The sequence below is a fragment of the Girardinichthys multiradiatus genome, chromosome 3, assembly GCF_021462225.1.
Source record: "Girardinichthys multiradiatus isolate DD_20200921_A chromosome 3, DD_fGirMul_XY1, whole genome shotgun sequence".
In the NCBI taxonomy this organism is placed as follows: domain Eukaryota; kingdom Metazoa; phylum Chordata; class Actinopteri; order Cyprinodontiformes; family Goodeidae; genus Girardinichthys; species Girardinichthys multiradiatus.
Window position 1 is genome coordinate 48,979,557 of NC_061796.1, and position 21,465 is coordinate 49,001,021.

The following is a 21,465-nucleotide window of genomic DNA, read 5'->3' on the forward strand; positions in this document are numbered from 1 at the left end:
TGATGCCGTTTTCGCTGCCATCAGCTCGTTGTTGTCTGTTTTCTAGAAGCTACATCTGGCCCAGTGTTGCTGTGTTTAGCTCTGACACCTTCCTGGAGAACCATCGGTTTCACTGCTGCTTCATTTTCTATTTTTTCTCTTTCTATAGAGAACACAATAACTGTTCAGACATCCAAGGAGCTTCTGCTGCACCCATGTGTATTTTCTGTTTTCATCCCAGGGCGCGCCTGTTAAATGCTCTTTCTGTCCTGTTCAGATCTAGTTGCTGCAGGTGATAAATAAATCTAAAATAGTTTCTGCTCTCAGGAATTATTTTCAGGTTAATCAAGATCTCTGAAAGCTGCTGTGATGCAGACAGCTTCACTGCTTATTGGACGGTGCACAAATAACAACAGCAGCAGAACCAGGCTAAGCAGAAACTGATCATCAATCGGGTTTTATTAGAATGCTCCTTTACAACTAGGAGGATGTTGAAGGAATAATTTGGACCTGTTTAAGATCGGTTTCTACAACATGTGACCCCATGAGATGAAGCCAGCAGCAGAACCAGAACTTTTCTCAAACTTAAAATCCAGGAAGGGACAGCAGATTGCACCTCAGTTTTATTCATGAGTGAAAGTTGCAGAACAGATGGAGATTTTAGTCTGGGATGGTTCTGTTAACCAGAACCAGGGGAGCTGGGTCAGGAGTTGTTGTTTTTAGACAGAACCCTTAGTCTGATCTGAATCCTGGAAAGGTTTCATCTTTCTCCTTCATCCTACATCCTTCATCCTTCTGCTCCTCCTGTTTTTATTCACTGTTAAATTGTGGAATAAAAAAAGCAAATAAAACATCCTGATGAAAAATCCAAAGTCAGGAAAATATCCTCCTTTTCTCTCTTCCCCCCCCCCCCTCTCCTCATTCTAATCCAGTTTCTGTCTGACCTCTGACCCCACCTCCCCCTCAGGGTCAGAGTCACCTCCTGGTCCCTCCCCCTACAGGCAGCCCACCCATATGCCTCCTATGGTTCTGATTCAGTTTGGAGCAGACTTCAGTGTAAGCAGCATCTGTGGAGTTTCTGCAGCTCAGATGTTCTGAAGGTGGAGCGGGCATAAGGGAACTGGAAGAAAAGAACTGGAGGAGAACTGAAGGACAACTAGAAGAACTGGGTTCTACTGTATGTAACAAGAAAGAGCAGAACATAGTCTGTTTGTGGGACTGGATGTTTCGGGTGTTTTGGACTGAATCTGGACCCTGATGAAGATGCTGTGGAGCTGGATGATGCTGCTGATGCTGCTGCAGGGACTCTACTGCTCAGGTCAGGCTTGATGTTTCAGTTAAAACTAAATAAATGTGCTGTTTAACAAGAAGCAACCCAACAATAACAAGACGTTATGTTCTGAATGTTAAAAAACTGAAAGTTAGAGGCGGGAAACACCAGAATCTGATTCAAGGTCTTTTTCCACGACATCTGCTTTACATTTCCTTCTCTCCATCATCTTTCTCTTGTTTTTCCTCCATCTTTATTATTTAAAGTCATATTCAATACCTCAGAACATTATTGAAATTCCAGTAACTCCATCACTGAGTGAAACACATCTTTCAGATTAATTATGATGATTTTCTGCTTCCAGCCAATAAAAATATTAGAATATTGATAATACAGAAACATGGGCTTAATGAGAAGGATGCTTAAAACCTGCTTTGATGGTAAATGAGCTGAACTTATAAAGCACTTTACACTAGAGCCACACTCACACATTCATACACCGATATGTTGATCGGAAGGCAACTATAGGTTAAGTGCCTTGCCCAGGGACACATCAACATCTGGCAGGAGGAAGCTGGAATCGAACCCACAACAAATGGGCCTCATCAGAACCATATTCTAATTGCCTGAATATGACTGTATATTTCTCTCTTCTTCACGTTTTCTTCCTTACCTTCCATCCATTCTTTGCTCCCTTTTCTCTTTATTTTATTCCATTTTTACTCCAGTTTTTTATTTTCATGTTTTCTCGTCCCAGTTTGTCCTCTGTCCTCAGCTCTTTGGTTTGTGAAACTGTTCTGGTTCAAAACCAGTTTGAGTCCAGTCTCATCTGCTGTTTCTGTTGAAGAAACTGGACTGAAGTGATGCACCGACCCAAACTACCTTTGACCAACCTGATCTGATCCAGTCTAACCCCACCTACCCCCTGATGTGTTCTCCTGTAAGTTTTGCTCTGGGTGAAGTTGCTGAGATCAGGTGACTCACCACAACTGGAGGCAAAATGTTTGGCAGCAGACAAACCATTTGAGGGACATCTGTCCTGTTAGGGGGGTCTGAAGGTCTGGGTGTCGTTGTCTGGTTCTCAGGGTTCAGTCCTTGGGGGGAGGGGGTGTCATTGTTGAAGTCAAACCGTGAAGTTCACATCCAGAGTCAGGGTGGGCTGACTTGGGGGTTGACAGCCCACCACCGAATTGGGGGGCTGGCCTCATGACCTCATCACTTCTGGGCCCCATCTGCAGGGCTAAAGGAGGCTGTTCAGGGATTTAGTGGGCAGGTCAGCAATAGGGGTGTTGGGGGGGTGGGGTTTTAATCCAGAGTCTGCAGTCAGAGACTGGTCTCTGTCTTCAGAATGTTGAGACAAGACCATTCAGAACCGAGTTGTCATCCAACTGCAGCTGGATTTTTCTGCGCATCTGAGCAGAACCTCCAAAAAAAACTGTGACATCAGCAGCTGAGCAGAACCTCCCTCTTGAGCAGAGATAAAAGACTCTTTCCTTGAACTTTGCTCCCAATTTTGGAAAAGAACGCTCAGATGTTTATTGAATCTTTGTGTTCTGTGTTGACCTGACAATAAAACCCAATTCTGTTAAGGTTCTGACTCTGATAAAGGAATAAAACTGTTTAAACAGAAATACTGAAAGCTGAAGAATAATCTGCTGATGACTGTGGCTGAAGGTGGTTCAGGTTCATCCAACTGGGCATACGTTTCATTATCAGTGTTTGGGTTAGATCTGATCAGAACCCCTGGATTTTTTAAGAAAGAGCAAAGATCAGAACTGTCCATACTGAAAAAGCCATAAAAAAGAGCTTTATGGACGGTCCTGGTTCAGATATCTCAGGCTTCTTGGTCTGAACCAGCGGAGATTGGGCCCACTGAAGGCCAGGCTAGTCAGGTGCTGATCTCCAGGTTCTGACAACTTCCATATTGATGCATTAAAATTAGAACTAAACAGAACTACAACCACTAGTTAGAATCATTAGACCCAGCTGTGGCCCAGAGTTAAAACCAGTTACTCACCACGTGAAAGTGTGTTCTGGAGTCAGACGTCTGGACTTGGTGCCAAGTTTGTTCGTTTTTTTTAGCTGGACTGTGGTTGTCAGAAGAATTTAACCAGATGTGGGTGAGTACAGGCCTGACAGATCTGATAGTGACCCAGTCTCTGATCGGATCACTGAGAGCCCTGCTCAGGTTCTTCTTATACATGAAACAAATTAAACTTATTTTTCCTGTCAGAACCAAGACTTAATGAAACCAACATGACATAACCTGCAGCTGGTAGGTTCTGGAGCCAGATAGTTCTGGTTTGGGTCCAGGTTTAGTCTCTGTTCTGGGTTCAGGCCTTCTGACTGTGAACTTGAAGCTGAATGATGACTGTTTTTCAGGAGAAACAAAGGTCTGCAGAGCAGCAGCAGGTCTGGGGGGTTCTGGGGGTCCAACAGCTGCAGCCTTTACTGTGTTTGTTGCTTGCAGTGTTTTCAGGGGTTTGGGGGGCTGTTGTGTCTGGAGTCTCTCTTGTTGTCTTAATTGTTGTCTTTCATGGAGTGGATGTTGGGGGAGGTTCCTGGGGATCCTTGCTGGTGTCGGAGGTCCTGCTGCCGTCTATTTGTCAGCTGGAGGGTGGGACGGTATCAGACTGGGAGGCGCTGACATCACAGCTCTCTGATGTGGTGGGGTAAGGAGGGGCCTGGGAAAGTTTCCCCCGACAGATTTAAAGATGGAAATGAGAAATGATAAACGATGCATTTAATAACAGACAGGCAGAAGGAAAAGCCTCAAAGTTTTGATGTCTTCACCAGTACCATCACGACACTGGATCCAACAACACAAGGGCCGGCCCAGTAGAACAACCAAGCCTCAGAACATCCATCAGGTTCTAAGTGGAATGAAACATAAAAACACAAAGTCCCAAGGTTGCTCAGATACCCCCCACCCCCAATTTGCACACTGAGAGTGAATTGAGAGGGTGGGGGCGGGTGTTAATAGAGCCACCGGTCAAACTTCAGCAAAGTTCAAGTGCAGCTTCACAGATGGGCCAATCAGATCCACCAGTGTCAGATCATTCACTGTTTGAGGACATTTTTGTGAATTTGCAGAGACAAAAATTCTAACCGAAACAAGGATTCAAATAGCGGTTGAAGACGATAGGATAGAAGATTTATGCAAGTTCCCCAGTTTGAAACACAGTCTGCCACTTTCCTGCACCCCAGGGTGACCCCCCCAGGGTGGTCCACTGCTCCCTTTGGAATTGGCAAATGTCATTGCAATGTACAAGCTGACAAATAATGGTGATTATGATTGCTGTTATTAGTATGAAACGTTTTCAGAAGGACTGAAGGAGCCGGGGGATAGACTCAAAGTAAAATGGTTTCAACTAATCTTATCAGAACCTGATAGATCACTCAGTACCTTCTGAGTCTAATCTGTTTAATGGATTTTTAAGATTCTGGTCTTTTATCCAACCACAAAAGCACTGAAACATGGAATGGTCTGGTCTGGTCCATCTTCAGCCCAAATACATACGTTCAGAATCCGGCCCAGTTAGCCTGTCAGATCATTTTTACCACCTTCAACCACATTGGGACATCAGCAGAAGGCTCAGTTCTATGTTGTCTAAACAGACCATCAGTTGCGTTTCTGTTCAATGAAATGTACTCCAGGGGGAACCTTTCAGTTTAACAATGAACAGGACCAGAATATACAACCTGATGTTTTATGTTCTGGTCAATCTGATGAAAACTGATTAGTATCTGCTGATTAAATAATTCAACCAATCATGCTTGCTTTAAAACAGATTGAGCCAATGAGATTCCAAAGGACAGTTTTAATAAGTGTAACCTTCAGATCTTGAGAACCACACATGAAACACAATGATCTAAACCTCTAGGTGGTGCTGTGATGTCAGCCCAGGTGAGTTGGTCACATGACGGAAGCTATAGTGATATTTCTGTGTTCCTAATCTAAGGTGTCAGCATTAACCCAGAGTTCTCACTGCAGGTGTGACTTGAATGTAACCAGTAATCCTGACATCATCATCATCATCATCATCGTCATCATTATCAAATCCATCCTGTCTGTGAGTAGGGTCCGAATGTTTTAGGCCCCATCCATGAATAAAGTAGATGTAGACTGTAATTAAAAATTTGCGACCTGTGTTTTGACTGCAGGCATTGTGTTAAACAGATATTAGTGAATCGGTGTCTGTAAGCAGCAGGAAGATCCATAATAAGTGTTAACTGTCATTTAAAAGGGACAAATGATGCAAAATCCAGTGTTTTAGCCTTTAAATCCATGTTGTTGTGTACCTGGAGTCTGTAGAAGGGTAGAAAAGTTGAATTTAGTCTCTCCAGGTGCTGCATAGATATCTTTATATTCTTTTTGGGTCATATATTTCAGTCCATTCAGTTTTCTCGATCATCTGTTAGGTTTTATGAACTGTTACATCACAGCATTTCCTGCTGAACAACTAAATAAGGTCATGGACTTGTGGCTGATCAATGTTGCGTATCCTCCATGTTAGTTCTAGCTGTGATTTTGTAGTCCAAGCTCAAGTATGTTTACCCTGAAAGAGGATGAGTTCAGTTCGGTTGTTGGGTGTTTTAACCCACGCAATTCATTACACCGACCCCCAGAACCAGAACCTCTTCAAAGTTCCTGCTTAAATTAAATTTTTCATGGAAATGTTCCCACATCAGTGGAGAAATTCCTCTTGGTCTGCATGAAGCTCTTCAAGGAGGAGTTCTTCCTCAACCTCCTCTAGTATCAAGAAGGATTTGCTGAAAGACTTCATCTGATGAAGAGATCAGTTCGTTCTGTCTATGGAAACGACGGACGCTGCAAAGCTGCAAACACGCTAAAATGACAACAAACTTTGTTTTAGACGTGAGTTTTATTGTGTGGATGTGACGTCCTGGACGTGGTTCTGATAGCAGTAGCATCGGGTCTTCTGCTGATGTCGGTGCTGCTTTTAGCTCCTGGAGGACAGAACCAGACTGCAGATTTTAATATTATTGTTACATTAACAGGTTTCATTGTTTTTCTGCGTAGCTAGATAATTATCAAACTACAACAATGACTGAACAGGTTAAAGTGCAGCGCTCTTTGACCTGGAGGTGGGCGGGGTGTGAAGGGCCTCAGCAGCATTTAAAGAGACGGCACCAAAACGAGTTGCTCTCAGATGCTCCTCAGAACAGGTAGAAGAGGAGCCTGAGGAGCTACAAGAACAAGGAGTTCAGACCAAAGCGTTGAGGTTCCACTTTATATAGACCACAGCTGGAGGGTTCAAGGTGAAATGAAGGATTTAAAAGCATCAGATGTCTCCTTTGAATGATAATTTAGTTGATTGCAGGAAGTTGTGGAGGCGGGACTTTGTCTCACCTTTAATAAAACCATTTCCTGTTTGTTCCAACTAAGGCCCCACCTCTCACCTACCTGCTTCCCCTTAGGTGTGCTCGGAGCCCTGGAGCTCGCCTTCCTGACAGAGCCAAGGGACGTCATCGCGGTCAGGGACTGGCCCCTGATGCTGCACTGCCAAGTGGAGGGGGAGGGGCCTATCAGTATTACCTGGAGACATAACGGAGTTCCTGTAGTGACAGGTGTCAGGGCAACGGTGCTCGAAAATGGTACACTGCTCATCCAGAACTTCTCTAAGAGGCGTGAAAGCAATGAGACAGATGCAGGAGAGTATGACTGTGCTGCACAGAACCGCTACGGGTTGCTGATCAGCCGCAAGGCACGGGTGCAACTAGCCTGTGAGTCGCAGCACCACATCACCTACAATATATCATAGAACAACCCACACACCCAACATACCTGTAAGTGTGTCTCCCTCCCCACAGCTCTCCCAAAGTTCCTGTCACACCCACAATCCCTGGCTGTGGATGAAGGGGGCGTGGCCAGACTCAGCTGCCAGGTGAACGGGATCCCTGAGGCCAACATCACCTGGCAGAAAGACCGACACCCACTAAGCATAGCTGACCCCAGGTCACCTTCATCTCCTGAAGCTCACATCTTGTCTGTATATCAGAACTCATGTTTTTAACCAGAACTGTTTGTGCAGGTACACTCTGCTTCCTAACGGCGTTCTGCAGATCACCAGCGTCCAACGCCCTGATAACGGCTTGTTTCGCTGCGTCGCCTCAAACATCGCCAACACACGCTACAGCCATGAAGCACAGCTGTCTGTCACCGGTAAGACCAGATTTGGGAGAGAAAACCAAGATTACAGACTCATCTGAGGGCAAACAAACCCAAATAACAGTTCGAACTGAGCACTGTAGGCCAAACACAGGATTAACAAACCAAACATCTGATAAAGTTCAGGTTAAAAAGTTCTGGAGTTAGGGTGTTCTGATAAAAATGTCTGGGGCTTGTTAACTGATGGGTTCATTGGCTTTGTGGGTCTAGTTGCAGGCTCCAAGATCTACAAGGAGCCAGTCATCCTGTCTGGACCTCAGAACCTCACCATCAACGTCCACCAGACCGCCATTTTGGAATGCATCGCAACAGGAAACCCCCGTCCCATTGTGTCCTGGAGTCGCCTTGGTAACACTATCATCACCACTCTGCAACATTAGCGAGTCAGCTGATCAGTCCTGACCAACTGTACTGCTCTGTCCTGTCCTGAACAGACGGCCGGTCGATTGGAGTGGAGGGGGTCCAGGTTCTGGGAACGGGCAACCTGATGATATCTGATGCCACGCTGCAGCACTCAGGAGTGTATGTTTGCTCGGCCAACAGGCCGGGCAGTAGGTCCAGAAGAACTGCGCTAGGACGCCTCGTAGTGCAAGGTAAACAACAACAAAGTAAAATGTATCTAAAATGTATTTCATTTCCACCAATTTACAACAAATGCCGTCTCAGGGGCACTTTACCGAACAAACCGGTCCAGTCTACAGGTGCATCTCAAAAAAATAGATTATGGTGAAAAAGTTCATTATTTCTGCCCCTCATGTCAGAGAGTGAAACTCGTATATTATTAAGATTCATCTTACATAGAGTGAAATATTTCAGCCTTTATTTCTTGTAATTGAATGATTCTGGCTTCCAAAGAATGAAAACCTAAAATTCGGTCTCTCAGAACATCAGAAAATTAGATCAATAAAAAAGACATTTTCACCAGAAATGTCAGACTTCTTAATAGTTTGTTCATTTTTATGGACTTAATTCAAAAATATGCTTAATGCTTGGTTGGGGCCCCTTTTGCATTCTTCTGGACATCTTCTGGAAGGCCACAGTCTTCCCCATGATTGTGTCTCCTACTGACCCAGACTGAGACCATCTAGAGGCTCAGGAAACCTAGGGACACCAGGAGTTTCCAATACTGAACTTTTTTACAATATACTAATTTCCCAAGACTAAATTTTGGGTTCCTCATTCCCTGTAAAACACAGTATACTTTTATACAGTTACAAAAATACTTAATTTCCCTCTTATATTTCTGGACAGAAAAGTAGAAAAGCTCCAGTTCAGTCTAGAGGTTGAAAACAGAGAACATCTAGTTAGTGGCAGCAGGAGAGAGTTGGTTAAATAGAGACAAAGACCGGTCTGAGAAGGAGAATTTTAAATTCTAGTCTGGAGCTGATGAAGGGAAGCTACAATAGGATAAATATGATCTCTCTTTTTAATTTTCACCACAATTCTTCCATATTTCCAAGGATACTGAGAGAAAAACCAGGATCTGGTTGCTGAAAGGCCTGGACTATACAAACTGTCTGAATGGTAAAACCAGCATCTAACTAACCGGGTCTGTCAGAACCCAATGATTAGCTGATCTGGACCTGAGATGCAAATGCCCAAAATACCAACATTTAACTGCAGTGACTGCAGCTCGGCTAAAAAGTTGTTTTCCCACTTGGATCTGACCAAGTCAGAACCAGATTCTGTTTTAGTTCTAACTGACCCAAATGTCTGCAGTAGTTGGGGTCCCTGCAGGCATAATCGCACAGCATCCGCACAATCCTTCTTTGTTCTGGGTCCTGGTACGGACCCGGTCTCTCCAGAGTTAACCAGGAGACATTTCCAACCAGAATGGAAGCAGCAGATTCTGGCGGTCTTAGATCAAATCGGATCATCTCCCTGCTTCTGTTTATCCTACAAGCTTCTTGAACACCAACCGACGTTCTTAGGGTTTCCCAGATTTCTGATGATGCCTCATAAAAAACAGCACAGGTTCTGGCTCAGTTTGGGCTTAACTAGAAGGTTTTTTTCACAACAGAGAACCCACTTCTCTGAGCAGAACCCAACTGAGCGTTCTAATCTCAGTCTGTCTGCTGAGCTTCACCTCATCAAGTCGAGTGTGTGTGCTGAACCAAGTCCATTTGTTGGCTCTGGAGGCTTCCTATTTGTGTTTCATTGTCAAGTTCAGCTCCCTGCTGTCGACCTCTGACCCCCCTCTGGGAGCATGTGACTCTGCACGTCTTTCTGCATGTGTCAGTGAGAACAAAGAGGATGAGGAGGTGCAGAGCTTCTTCTTCGTCTTCACTGCTTGTTGTTTATTGGACAGTTTACTGACTGCTGCTGTTTCAGGTAGTTTGATCCTCCACCTTCAGAACCACATCCAAGTAAAGGTCCAGAAGGAGGTCAGTACCGTACTGATCCGTCAGTTCTTCCTGAAGTTCTGTGAACCGCTGGTTGTTGGGTGTGCTTGTTTCGCTTGCCTGCTAAGCTCAGCTGCAGCTCAGTCAGAGGTCATGGAGGGGGTGGTGGGGTCAGAGGTCAGGCAGCCTCATTGTGTGGGGGTGTGTCTCATTAGAATATTGATTAGCATGAGAAGAGTCCCACTCCACAATGAGGACTTTGTTCCCACAGAAGCTCCGTCTGTCTTGCAAAATTCTCATCAGGACCCACTCCATCCTGGACGCTAAAGTTTCTGGAGCTGCTGAAGATGGGGAGCTCAAATCTGTTTGTCAGTCAAAACAACACAAAGTTTTTATTTTTCTCACTCTGAGGTCAGAGAGAGAGAGAGGTTCATATCTGAAGCTGCAGAACAACACACTGTGACCAACTGAGAAAAGCTACTGATGGACCCTTTTATGTTTGTTGTATCTGGCCTCAGAGTCTGCAATAAAACCTACAGAGACTCTGATCTAAACAACCGAATCTGCAGAACTTTGTGGGTCAGCAACATCAGGTCCATCAGAGACACAACGTTTTGTTTATTCTCGAGCCTCAGGGTTCCTCACAAACAGGAACAGCTGATGTGTAGCTGCATAGGAACCATGGGAAAGTGGGATATGTCAGGATTTTCTCAGCCCAACTTCTTTCAGCCTGAGAACATCCAGGAACACTGGATTTGTAGGTTAAACAAGAACAACCCTCTGGGGTTAAAATGAGGATGAGGAGGAAAATGAAGCTGAAGCATCTGTGTAGGAACATAGACTAGAAATGGACAGAATGTGATCTGTTGAATCACCATCATCAGGTTCTGATCTTTGCTGATCTCAAGTCATTGTTTCCCAGACTTATTTAGCAGCAAAAACCAACTGAACGGAAGACACGAGGAAGATCACACAGACTGGACCAGTTCTCCCAGTATGACTGACTGATTGAATCCGTTCTTTATGTTGTGTTCGTGTCTTCATTTGGGTCTTTAAGGATTTATTAGAACTATTGCTTTTTTAGAGGGGAAGATTCTACAACGATCTTGTACTGATCCACACCTCATCTACATTATCATCCTTCTGTTTCTCTCTGTCTTGCTGCAGGTTATTGTCTGCTGATTGTTCTTTGTATGTGTTGTGTGTGTGCTAAGCTCTCATAGTAGAAAGCTCTTTGAGTGTGTAATATGTCAGTGTAAGAGAAATGTTGTCCACGCTCCATAGATCTTTATTTCTCTGCTAATGAACCCCCCACATACACACACAGTATCTGCCCTTTGACCCCTGAACCCACCCCCTCACCTTTATTTGCATTTAAAGCCAAAGGGGGCGAGGCTTCAGGAGGTGATGGAGACGTGTGTGAGCCAGGTCATTGAGTTACCGTGGCGACAGGCAGCCAGAGGCGAGACAGCACCTGTCTGTCTGTCTGTGGGTGAGGGGGGTGGGCGCCAGAGTGAAGGGTGAGAGGTCAAAGTGGAGTTTAAACACAGACACAAAGAAGTTCAAGTTCGGAAACAAAGTGAGGAGTTCACTGTCGGGACATTAGTGTGGGAAATCGCAGAGCCAGTCAGGTTTTCTGTGTGTGCCCTGCCCTCTGCTGGATGAGAACAGCTGCTGCAGCCCTCTCACTTCTCTGCACACAGCTGCAGCTCATCACCATACAGGAACGTCCTATCCATCAATTAAAAAACTGAATGAAAAGTTTTTCATTTATTCAAGTAATTAAATTCAAAAAGTGAAACCCATATAGATCCATCCTGCACACGGTGATATGCTTCAGTGTTTATTTCTGTCACTGTTGATGATTCTACTTTACAGCAAATGAAAACCCAAAATTCAGTTTCTCAGAAAATAACAATATTACGTCAGACCAATGAAAAAGATTTCAATAAATAAATGTGTAGCTGGATAGAAACTCATTATCTGATGTCTATGTTTGCTATGATCCCAGAAAAGGCAACATCACTTTATAATTATTCTTACCATAACAGTTCATGGATAATTACATTTTTTTCCACAACACTAGTCATGTCATGTCAGAACATTCACCAATATTATCGCATATTGAATCTTTTCCTAATTTCCTGCAACCGTACCCCAGCTGCAGTGTGCACTTGGTGAATGTCCCCCAAACCCTTGGATAACTTTTGCTTCACAATCATCTCAAAGCTGTAGGCTTTCACATGATAACAACCAGCTTCTTTAGCAATGATGACAACTTTCAGATCAGCGGTCTTCCCTGTCATTGTGTGAGCCAGAACATGGGCAGCCCAGAACATTTCTGAATTTAAAATGATTTGTTTGTTAGTATGATGTAATATTCTAATTTTGATCAATTATATTAGGGTTTTTTCCTCTCTTATGAATTAAGTTAAGTTTTTGTATGATATTTCAAACTATTGAGCTGCAGCAGCAGATGATGTTGAGGTAAACACTGAAGCTGATGAGTCAGCAGTGAGACATTCACTTAGACATCAAACATCCTGAGCGAATGAACATTCAGTCCAAACTCTGCTCTCAGTGCCTCAGACAGGTTAGTCTAAACCTTCAGTTCCTGTAAAATATTCCATTTTTGTTCCTCTGCAGCTCCTCCAGAGTTTGTGCAATGGCCCCAGTCTGTCTCCAGGCCAGCAGGGGGCAGTGCAGTCTTGAGCTGCACAGCCACTGGTGTCCCTGAGCCACACCTCATCTGGTTGAAAAATGGTAAACTGCTTACTCCAAGTGGCAACGTCAAGCTCACCAATGGAAACATGTAAGACCTTTAGCAGAGTTGATCTGATGGCCCAGTTGTGGTCCTGCAGAATCCTTACGAAAAACCCCTCTCCCTATTCCCTTGCAGGACATTGGCAATCACCCGAATCACCCCTGAAGATGAGGCCATCTATCAGTGTATCGCCGAGAACATCGCTGGTACCAACCAGGCTAGTGCCCGCCTAGCAATCATCCAGGGGCCCGAACTGCCTGAGGCCCCCACCGGGCTCAGAGCTGCCACCCTGAGCTCCAACAGCCTGCAGCTCACCTGGGACCAACCAGAACCCCACACCAGCCAGCAGATCATCGGATACGTCCTTCACATCAGGAGGCTGGGAGGTAAGAGGGGAGAGCCATCAAGAGCAGAAACAGACAGGGAGAAGTGACCGGATTATGTCCAGAATCAGTATTAGTTCAAAGAGGAGAGTAAACCTTCTCAGATTCATGGGTGTTTGTAGAAGCACACGAAAACATCTGCATACAGCACTGAGGCTGAGCAATATGATTCCAACCTGTATTCTGGTTCATGTTGTGTCCTCAGAACCTGACGACGCCGAGCTGCAGGAGGCTGTCGACAAAAACACCTTCGTACATGACTTCCACAACCTGGAGGCTGCCACCACCTACTCCATCTACCTGAAAGCCTACTCTGCTCAGGGAGGAAGCCAGCAGTCCACTACCATCACAGCCACAACGCTGGGGGGAGGTACGGCACATACACCCACTCACTGAGACATGCCCACTCAAGTGAAGCATACCTTAGACCAGGGGTGGGCAACTCCAGTCCTCAAGGACCGATTCTATACTCCTGGAGCACCCCCCACAGGGCATCACAAGGGACACAGTCGAATGCCTTCTCCAGGTCCACAAAACACATGTGAACCGGTTGGGCAAACTCCCATGAACCCTCGAGCACCCTGTAGAGGGTATAGAGCTGGTCCAGTGTTCCACGGCCGGGACCAAAACCACACTGCTCCTCCTGAAGCCGGGGTTCGACTATCAGCCGGACTCTCTCTCCTCTCCAATACCCTGGCGTAGGCCTTACCAGGGAGGCTGAGGAGTGTGATCCCCCTGTAGTTGGAACACACCCTCCGGTCACCCTTCTTATGAAAGGGGGACCACCACCCGGTCTGCCAGTCCAGAGGCACTGTCCCCGACCGCCACGCAATGTTGAAGAGGCGTGTCAACCATGACAGCCCTACAACATTTAGAGACTTGAGGTACTCAGGGCGGATCTCATCCACCCCCGAAGCCCTGCCACCACAGAGCTTTTTAACCACCTCGGTGACTTCAGCCTGGGTGATGAAAGAGTCCAACCCCGAGTCCCCAGCCTCTGTTTCCACCAGGGAATGCGTGATGGCAGGATTGAGGAGATCCTCGAAGTACTCCTTTCACCACCTGATAATGTCCTAAGTCGAGGTCAGCAGTCTCCCACCCCCACTATAAACAGTGTTGGCGAAGCACTGCTTCCTCCTCCTGAGGCGCCGGACTGTTTGCCAGAATTGCTTCGAGGCCAACTGGTAGTCCTTCTCCATGGCCTCACCGAACTCCTCCCAGGTCCGAGTTTTTGCCTCTGCCACCGCCCGGGCCGCGGCACGCTTGGCCTCACGGTACCCGTCAGCCGCCTCAGGAGTCCCACAAGCCAACCACAGCCGATAGGCCTCCTTCTTCAGCTTTACAGCATCCCTTACTGCCGGTGTCCACCACTGGGTTCGGAGATTGCTGCCGCGACAGGCACCGCAGACCTTACGGCCGCAGCAGCATTGGCAATAGATGTGGAGAACATGGTCCACTCGGACTCTATGTCTCCAACTTCCCCCGGAATCTGGTCAAAGCTCTCCTGGAGGTGAGAGTTGAATACATCCCCGGCCGAGGGCTCCACCAGACGTTCCCAGCAGACCCTCACTATGCGCTTGGGCCTGCCAAGTATGTCCGGCTTTCTCTTCCTCCAGTGGATCCAACTCACCACCAGGTGATGATCAGTGGACAGCTCAGCCCCTCTCTTCACCCGAGTGTCCAAAGCATGCGGCCGAAGGTCTGATGATACGACAACAAAGTCGATCATCGACCTCCTGCCTAGGGTGTCCTGGTGCCAAGTGCACTGATGGACACCCTTATGTTTGAACATGCTGTTCGTTATGGACAATCTGTGACTAGCACAGAAGTCCAATAATAAAACATCACTTGGATTCAGATTGGCTCCTTCCCCCCCAGCGAGGTGACATTCCACGTCCCTAGAGTCAGCCTAAGCATCCGGGGATCGAGCTGCTGAGGTCTCCACCTTCGTCCGCCGCCCAATTCTCTTTGCACCAGTCCCTCACAGTTCCCCCTGCAGGTGGTGGGCCCACTGGGGGATGGCCCCGCGTCTCTCGTTCGGGCTTGGCCCAGCCAGGTCCCGCGAGAAGCAATCCAGCCACCAGGCGCTCTCCGACGAGTCCCGACCCCAGGCCTAGCTCCGGGGTGGGAACCCGGCTCCGCCGTACCGGGCGACGTCACGTACCTCGATTTAGTAGTCATCATGAGGGGTTCTTGAACCGCTCTTTGTCCAACACACCTGACTGAAATGGCTGAATTACCGACTTACTATGCAGTCAAGTTCTGCACAGGCCAGGTAATGAAAAATACATTTGATTCAGGTGTGTTGGACCAATGACACATCTAAACGTTGAAGGACACCAGTCCTTGAGGACTGCAGTTGCACACCCCTGCCTTAGACACACCTGAAATGCAGCCACTCAATCAGAGACAAAAGCCTCGTTTTTATCTTAGTTAACCATGGCCTCTGTTCCACAGCTCCAAGTACTCCCAGTTTCTTCACCAAGGTCCTGAACCAGACTGCTATGCAGGTGTACTGGGAGCTGCCCAGTAAGCCAGGGAAGGTGGAGGGCTTCAGACTGGAATATAGTGGAGTCTCCAACCCAGATATCCAGGGACAGGAGATCTTCCCAGGACACATCAATACTCACACCATCTCCCACCTGGGTGAGTACGAGCTCATGACCAGGTCTGACAGGAGGAGGCTCCTCCCCCAGCTCACCTGTGACAGGAAGTCTGAGAGGTGGATCTCAGTGTGTAACTTGTTATTCTAGTTCCTTCAGTACTCGGTGTAATGGATTTGTCAACTGGTTTTTATTGTAGTGTTCAAATGTTAAGCGGCAGGTGTGTGTGTGTACATGTATGTGTGTGTGCTTCATGGTGAAGAACCGGCAGTTGTTTATGAGATCCAGCTGGTGGCGTTTAATGGGAACGGGGACAGTCCATCCATGCGTCGCCTGGTGTCTCTATCAGAGGGCGGAGCGTTTGCTGAAGGTAGGAACCTTTCAGGGCTCACCTGTGGAACCAGTTGATTAATTTTACAAGTTAACCTGACAGGTTTGTCTCTCCCAGCTGGTCAGAATTGTAACTGCAATCAGTCCGACCCCTCGATGTCCACTCTGCTGGTCGGTGTTCACAGCGGTCTCGCCTGCATCCTCTGCTGCCTGCTCTTTGTCCTGCTGGGTTACAGACGCTCGTAAGTCATCATCGTTACCTGTCTGTGCTTCATCAGCATCATCACTATGACCTTCATCTCCCTCCTCTTTTCCTGTTCAGTTTTATCTGCAGGAAGGAGGCAAGCTGGGAGGCTCCACCCACCCTGAATGGAGTCAGAGGTCCTAAAGGTCTCGCAGCTGAAAGCATTGAGCTGAGTCAGGTAAGTCATCAACAAAACAAGGGGAAAGAAGATGATTAGAAGATCAGTAATTTCACCTTTTAGTTTCACAGCAAATTGAAAATCTGGTAAAAAATTATTCAGAATTAAAATAAAAACAGCAGGACTGAACTCAAACTAGCCAATCACAGCTCAGTTTTAGGTCCTGATGTTCTGGACCTTCTCTGAGACATTAAAACTCCTCTAACTGGGGGTCTCCAGGATCTCATTCCAGTTAGCCTGTTGGTCTCATGATTCCAGTTGTTTTCCACATCATTTTATTCTGTGTCTGTTGGGTTCATGCCCAAATCTCCAGCAGGAGTTTGATGGTAACCTTTCAGAGCTTTTTCAGATCCTGGTTTCTGTTTGAGGTAACACTGAACCTGTTGCTAAAAGTAGCATAAAACAGAAACTATTTCAAAACCTAGTTTCAACTATGAGTAACTTGTGAGTAGGAACTGTTTTTGAACCTGGTTCTTGTTGACAGGACCAGTTTTAAGGCTTGGTTCCTCCTGAAGGGAACCTATTAACTGGATTATTTTAGACCCCAGTCACTGTTTGCAGTAACCTTTAAACAAGAACCATTTTAAGGAAAATAATACAAAAAACTGAAATGTATTGAGAACCTCATTTCTGCGGTAGAAGTGGATCTGCTGTTGTTGGGATGATAACTCTCCTAAATTAGCACCTTTTGCTTTGCTCCACCTACAGAGATGTGACTCCGTCCCTCCTCCAGTGATGGTCATGATCGAGTCGACTCAGCCCCTCGAGCCCGGCACAAGAACCGGATAACTTTCTCCTCCTCACCTCCCCTCCTCTTTCTTCCCCCAGCCTCCAGCTGGTGTGGCCTCCTCCCCTCCTGACAGCCTTACCTCCACCTTCTAGATAAGCTGATGTCTGTAGAGTTAGATAATGATGATGAGGAGAATGAGGAAGCTCCAGAAACCATCTAATTCCACTGGGGACTAAACGGTTTCCAACACAGTTCAGATGTTCAACTGCATTGACTCCAATTCACCACTTTACCTCCAAACTAAAACCAAAGCTGAATCCCTCTGATCCAAACTCATAGCTGGTCACATGACCCGACCCGTCCTCGGTGGAATCAGATGTCACTTTCTGCTCAAACCAAAACCATTTTACTTTAGTTTGGTGTCATTTAAGTTTTATCACCGACTGTGCCAAGTTTCCTGAAATGATGATACCTACCACCAGTCTGACCAGAGACCTGAGCAGGTAATTCATCTGCTGGGCCTCTGAGGTCCAGAGCCAAAGGGATTAAATAGTTTCTGGTCAGCAGGTGGCAGTAGTGTTCACCTCGGATCAGGATGTGGAGGATGGCATCACTCAGCTGGATACACCCCCCCCCCCCCCACCCCAGTACGCCTTACCAAACTGTTTTCCTCCAAAGAGCACTACCTCAGCCTCCTGTTGCTGCTCAGGCAAAGCTCAAAACCAAAAGCTCCTCTGGAGCCAACTCTATGTTCCTATTACATTATTGTTCCTCTGCTGATGTCCTGGGTATGGCCATCACCAGGAAATCACTCTGATCTTTGAACTCTGACCTCATCCATCTGTAGATTATTGGTTTCCTCACAGGTGGAGAGCTAGAGCTGCTTCAACCAACATCAACATCTTCTCCAATGTTACTTCAGAGACCAAAAACTGTTTTAGAGTCCAAAAGGACTTTTATTGGTGGATCTAAACCTCCTTCAAACCTCCCCTGCAGCAGATTATTAGTATGACCTAAGTCATTTATCTGGCTCTTCATTTATGGTCCTTTAAATGCCTGCAGAGTTCAACAGCTTCTAATGATCTTAGTTTTTAACAGGAACCAGCCTCTGACTCCAAGCAAACTTCTGCAGAACCTCAGACTTAAACTACCATCTCCTTCTTCTCATCACCTCGTGTTTTAATTCTAAATTTCCAACAGGCCCATCAGTAAAGAAACCAGAGAAAGTGGTCATGGTGATTGACTTTGGAACCAGTTTAGCTCCACCCACAGCTTTAGGAACACAAACCCTGATCTGCTTCATCAGCTGACCAGAACAGTCTCTGATCTGAAGGTAGATCTGCTCCTGACATTCCTGACCTTCAGAAAACTCTTCTAGATGCTCCGTCAAAGATGTTTTTGATCTCATTAGAGATTCTGAACCCCAGAAACTCTAATCTAAAAACCTTGTGAAAGCTCTGGTTGAAGAATAGATCTGACTGTCTTTCACCTGCTGAAACTGATTTAGAGAATCTTGTCTTCCTGATCCATCTTCACCTAAAACGAGGCTGCAGATGTGAAACAAGAGTATCTTCCATTAGATCTGAAGTCTAGGAACAAATCCTGGACTTTACCAGACCAGAAACCTGATCCAGATCCCCCAGAGTCCTGTAGTCTGCAGAGTTTGGGTCCTGAAGCTTCCTGGAGAGCATGTAGTTAGAGAATTGATGGGAGAATCATCTCTGGAGGTAGTCACGAAGATGCTTCAGCCCTATCTGAGAAGATCTCTCCTCTCTATTTTAAGTTTGGTTGTTTTATTTTGGCGGGTGTGGTCCGTTGCTGTCTGCCATGTTTAAATGTTTCTGTGATGTCTTGGTGCTGGTGAGCTTTCTGCAGCGTTTCAGCCAAATATTCTTTAAACCTGCTGAATGGCGTCCAAAGAAGAAGTACTGTTCCAGAATCTGTTTGTTTTCACTCCGAAGAACAAACAAACCAAAAGAAGTTTAGTTTAACGTTTCAGACAGTTTTTAGAGAACGGAGACATGAGTATATATTTTTAGAGATTTAGATGACGTGTCAGAATGAGTTAAAATGACCAAATGAGTGAGTGAAACATGTTGACCTAAAGCTCCACCATCACATCTTACCTCAGATGTTTGTATGAAGAGCCACAGAAAGTCTGAGAGTTCATTTTGTTGGCTTAAATGTGTTTATAGTGAACCCTAACCCTGAGGATATTCACATGCAGTACAAAAGTCTGACTAGAGAAGTGTCACAGATTCTCATCAAGTCTAATAGACTGATCGAGTGTCATCAGGTCACAGTGTAATTGGGTTCTTCCCTTCTCCCTAAAAAGATCTCTGCTTATCTCATTCCGACTGTGAACATAATTTACCCCAAGACCAGCTAGATCTCAGCTAGCGTGTTACATCACATTAAAATGATTGACATCAACAAGTGTTTTTTTGAACCAAACATGATCAGTGAATGTTCACCAAGCTGCCTCTGTGCTGATTCTAATTGGTATTTTGGATGCTTTTTCTGCCTGCTGTAGCATGTTACTGCCACTTGGGGGCAGTCTCAGAAACATATGGGCAACCTGAGCTGTTTGTGTTTTTCTAAGTGAATGAATGGAATGCCTCAGATTCTGTATCCTGGATGATTTTTATATTATTGACGAGCTTACGTCACTCCGACTGTAAACCTGGACCGGGCCGTCGTCCAGCTCGGTTCACATTGTTTCCTGTCCCTGAGTTTCAGATATGATGCTTTAATAATTGATTCACATCCAGATGCTCTGAAGGATTCTTCAGACTCCCAACAGCTAAGCCTCGCCTCCTTGCTGTCCTCAGGGTCACTGCCTTCGTTTCAGCCAGAACACATTTTAACAACGTGTTTTGTAATTATTCTGTTTCTAGAACTTTCTTCTTTCAGTTCAGTTTAAGTTTCCTTTGCTTCTGTTGGAGGCGAAGAGGAAATTCTGCCAAATTCTTCTTATTGATTCTTATATGATAATAATTCCCGTAGGTCCTGGTCCCTCCCTGTTTTTACTGTGTAGTAGAAAACTGCTTTTAGAACAAAGAAAAGTTGTTCTCAGCTGGAGGTAATGCAACCATTTCATGACTGGGATTTGAATAGCCTGAACCAGAACCAGTAGAGGTCTTCACTGTGCCTGCAGATCCTCCAGCTGAGAAGCAGCTGTAGAAACTATATAGATTGTAGAGATTTAAGGCTAGAACCAATGACAAAATGCTTTAATTATTTCTTTTCTCTAAAAACTTATGTTCATTTTTGTCAGAAGACTAAAAATAAAAGCACACTAAGCTTTAAGCGGCTTCCTGGAGTCAACAGAACAGAAAATAATTTTTTGCTCCCATCCTGAAAATGTTCAGTTTGTTATAAATATTTTTTTCTGTTTTGAATGAATTTTCTTCGGATTGTTTGAATATTTTTCTTTCTGTCGGAGAACAAAGGTTTATTCTTGTATCCGCTGTTTAGACACCAAATAAAAAGGATTCATGTAGAAAATGGACAGAAGTTCTGCTTTTTTCACTCTGTAACCCGGGTTAGTGTGGGTCCACTGGTTCAGCTTCTACTCCCGCACACCATGGTCTTCCACAGAGCATCCTGAACATCACCTCAAACCGGTTGATCAGTACAGAAACCTTCTTCTCAAACCCCTGGTTGCAGCTGGACCCTCACACTGAGCCAGGTTCTGGTCCTGCTGGAGGACCAGAACAAGGATCAAACTGGACTGGATGGAACCGACTTCATATTTCTGCATAAAACCTGAATCTGTTAGTCAAAAAAACTTTAAGACAACATTAGTTGTAACTCATCGCTATACAAAACGGAATTTAATTAAAGTTAATAGAAACTGATCGATCGGCTGCAGCCAGATGTCTGCCTGCCTATGACCAGTTACTCAGGTGGATTATGGGTAATCTAATGTTCTGATATGTCAGATGAGTCACACCTTCAAATCAAACTAGGAAACTGAAATTAAAACTGCTAAAATGGGCTCCTAGGTTAAGGCGCCGAGGTGAGCAGACATGTTGAACAGGCGCTCCCGGCACAGTCGGTTAATTCCCCTACATCTGAGCTATTCTAACTTTTAAATTCCTTAAAACAAATGATGAAAAGGGGAAAGGCACACAAAAGTACTAGCAAACCAAACCAGATACAAGAAACAGGTGAGAAATACCCCAAAAGGAAATCTGACGTAGAAGCACATGGTCAGGACATGGCTATGGAGGGACTTCAAGCTAGCATTGGTGCCATCCGTATATGAAGGAGGAACTAGGATGCTTCCGTAATAATCGCTCAGCGAATTGAAGGAGTTAGCAAATCTTAATGAAAACTGAATGCAATTGCAACCGACATGAAGGAGACGAAAGACATAGAGGAATCGCTAAAACGTGTGTCAGAGATGGAGGAGTGGAGCACTGTGGTGAAAGAAGTACGGTCTCA

The 21,465-nt window shown here is 45.6% G+C and overlaps 1 protein-coding gene across 1 annotated transcript; it reads left to right on the forward strand.

Annotated features, from left to right (window-relative positions):
- The first annotated feature begins 1,054 nt into the window (after positions 1 to 1,054).
- Positions 1,055 to 21,077, forward strand: LOC124865396 (immunoglobulin superfamily DCC subclass member 3-like). Its single transcript, XM_047360425.1, has 14 exons — positions 1,055 to 1,297; positions 6,692 to 6,997; positions 7,085 to 7,229; positions 7,306 to 7,436; positions 7,653 to 7,790; positions 7,877 to 8,035; positions 12,431 to 12,596; positions 12,684 to 12,934; positions 13,137 to 13,301; positions 15,389 to 15,577; positions 15,797 to 15,904; positions 15,983 to 16,106; positions 16,187 to 16,286; positions 16,995 to 21,077. Exons 1-14 carry the CDS (start codon positions 1,237 to 1,239, stop codon positions 17,073 to 17,075), a joined length of 2,124 nt encoding a protein of 707 aa, XP_047216381.1. The 5' UTR covers positions 1,055 to 1,236; the 3' UTR covers positions 17,076 to 21,077.
- Positions 21,078 to 21,465: the final 388 nt, after the last annotated feature.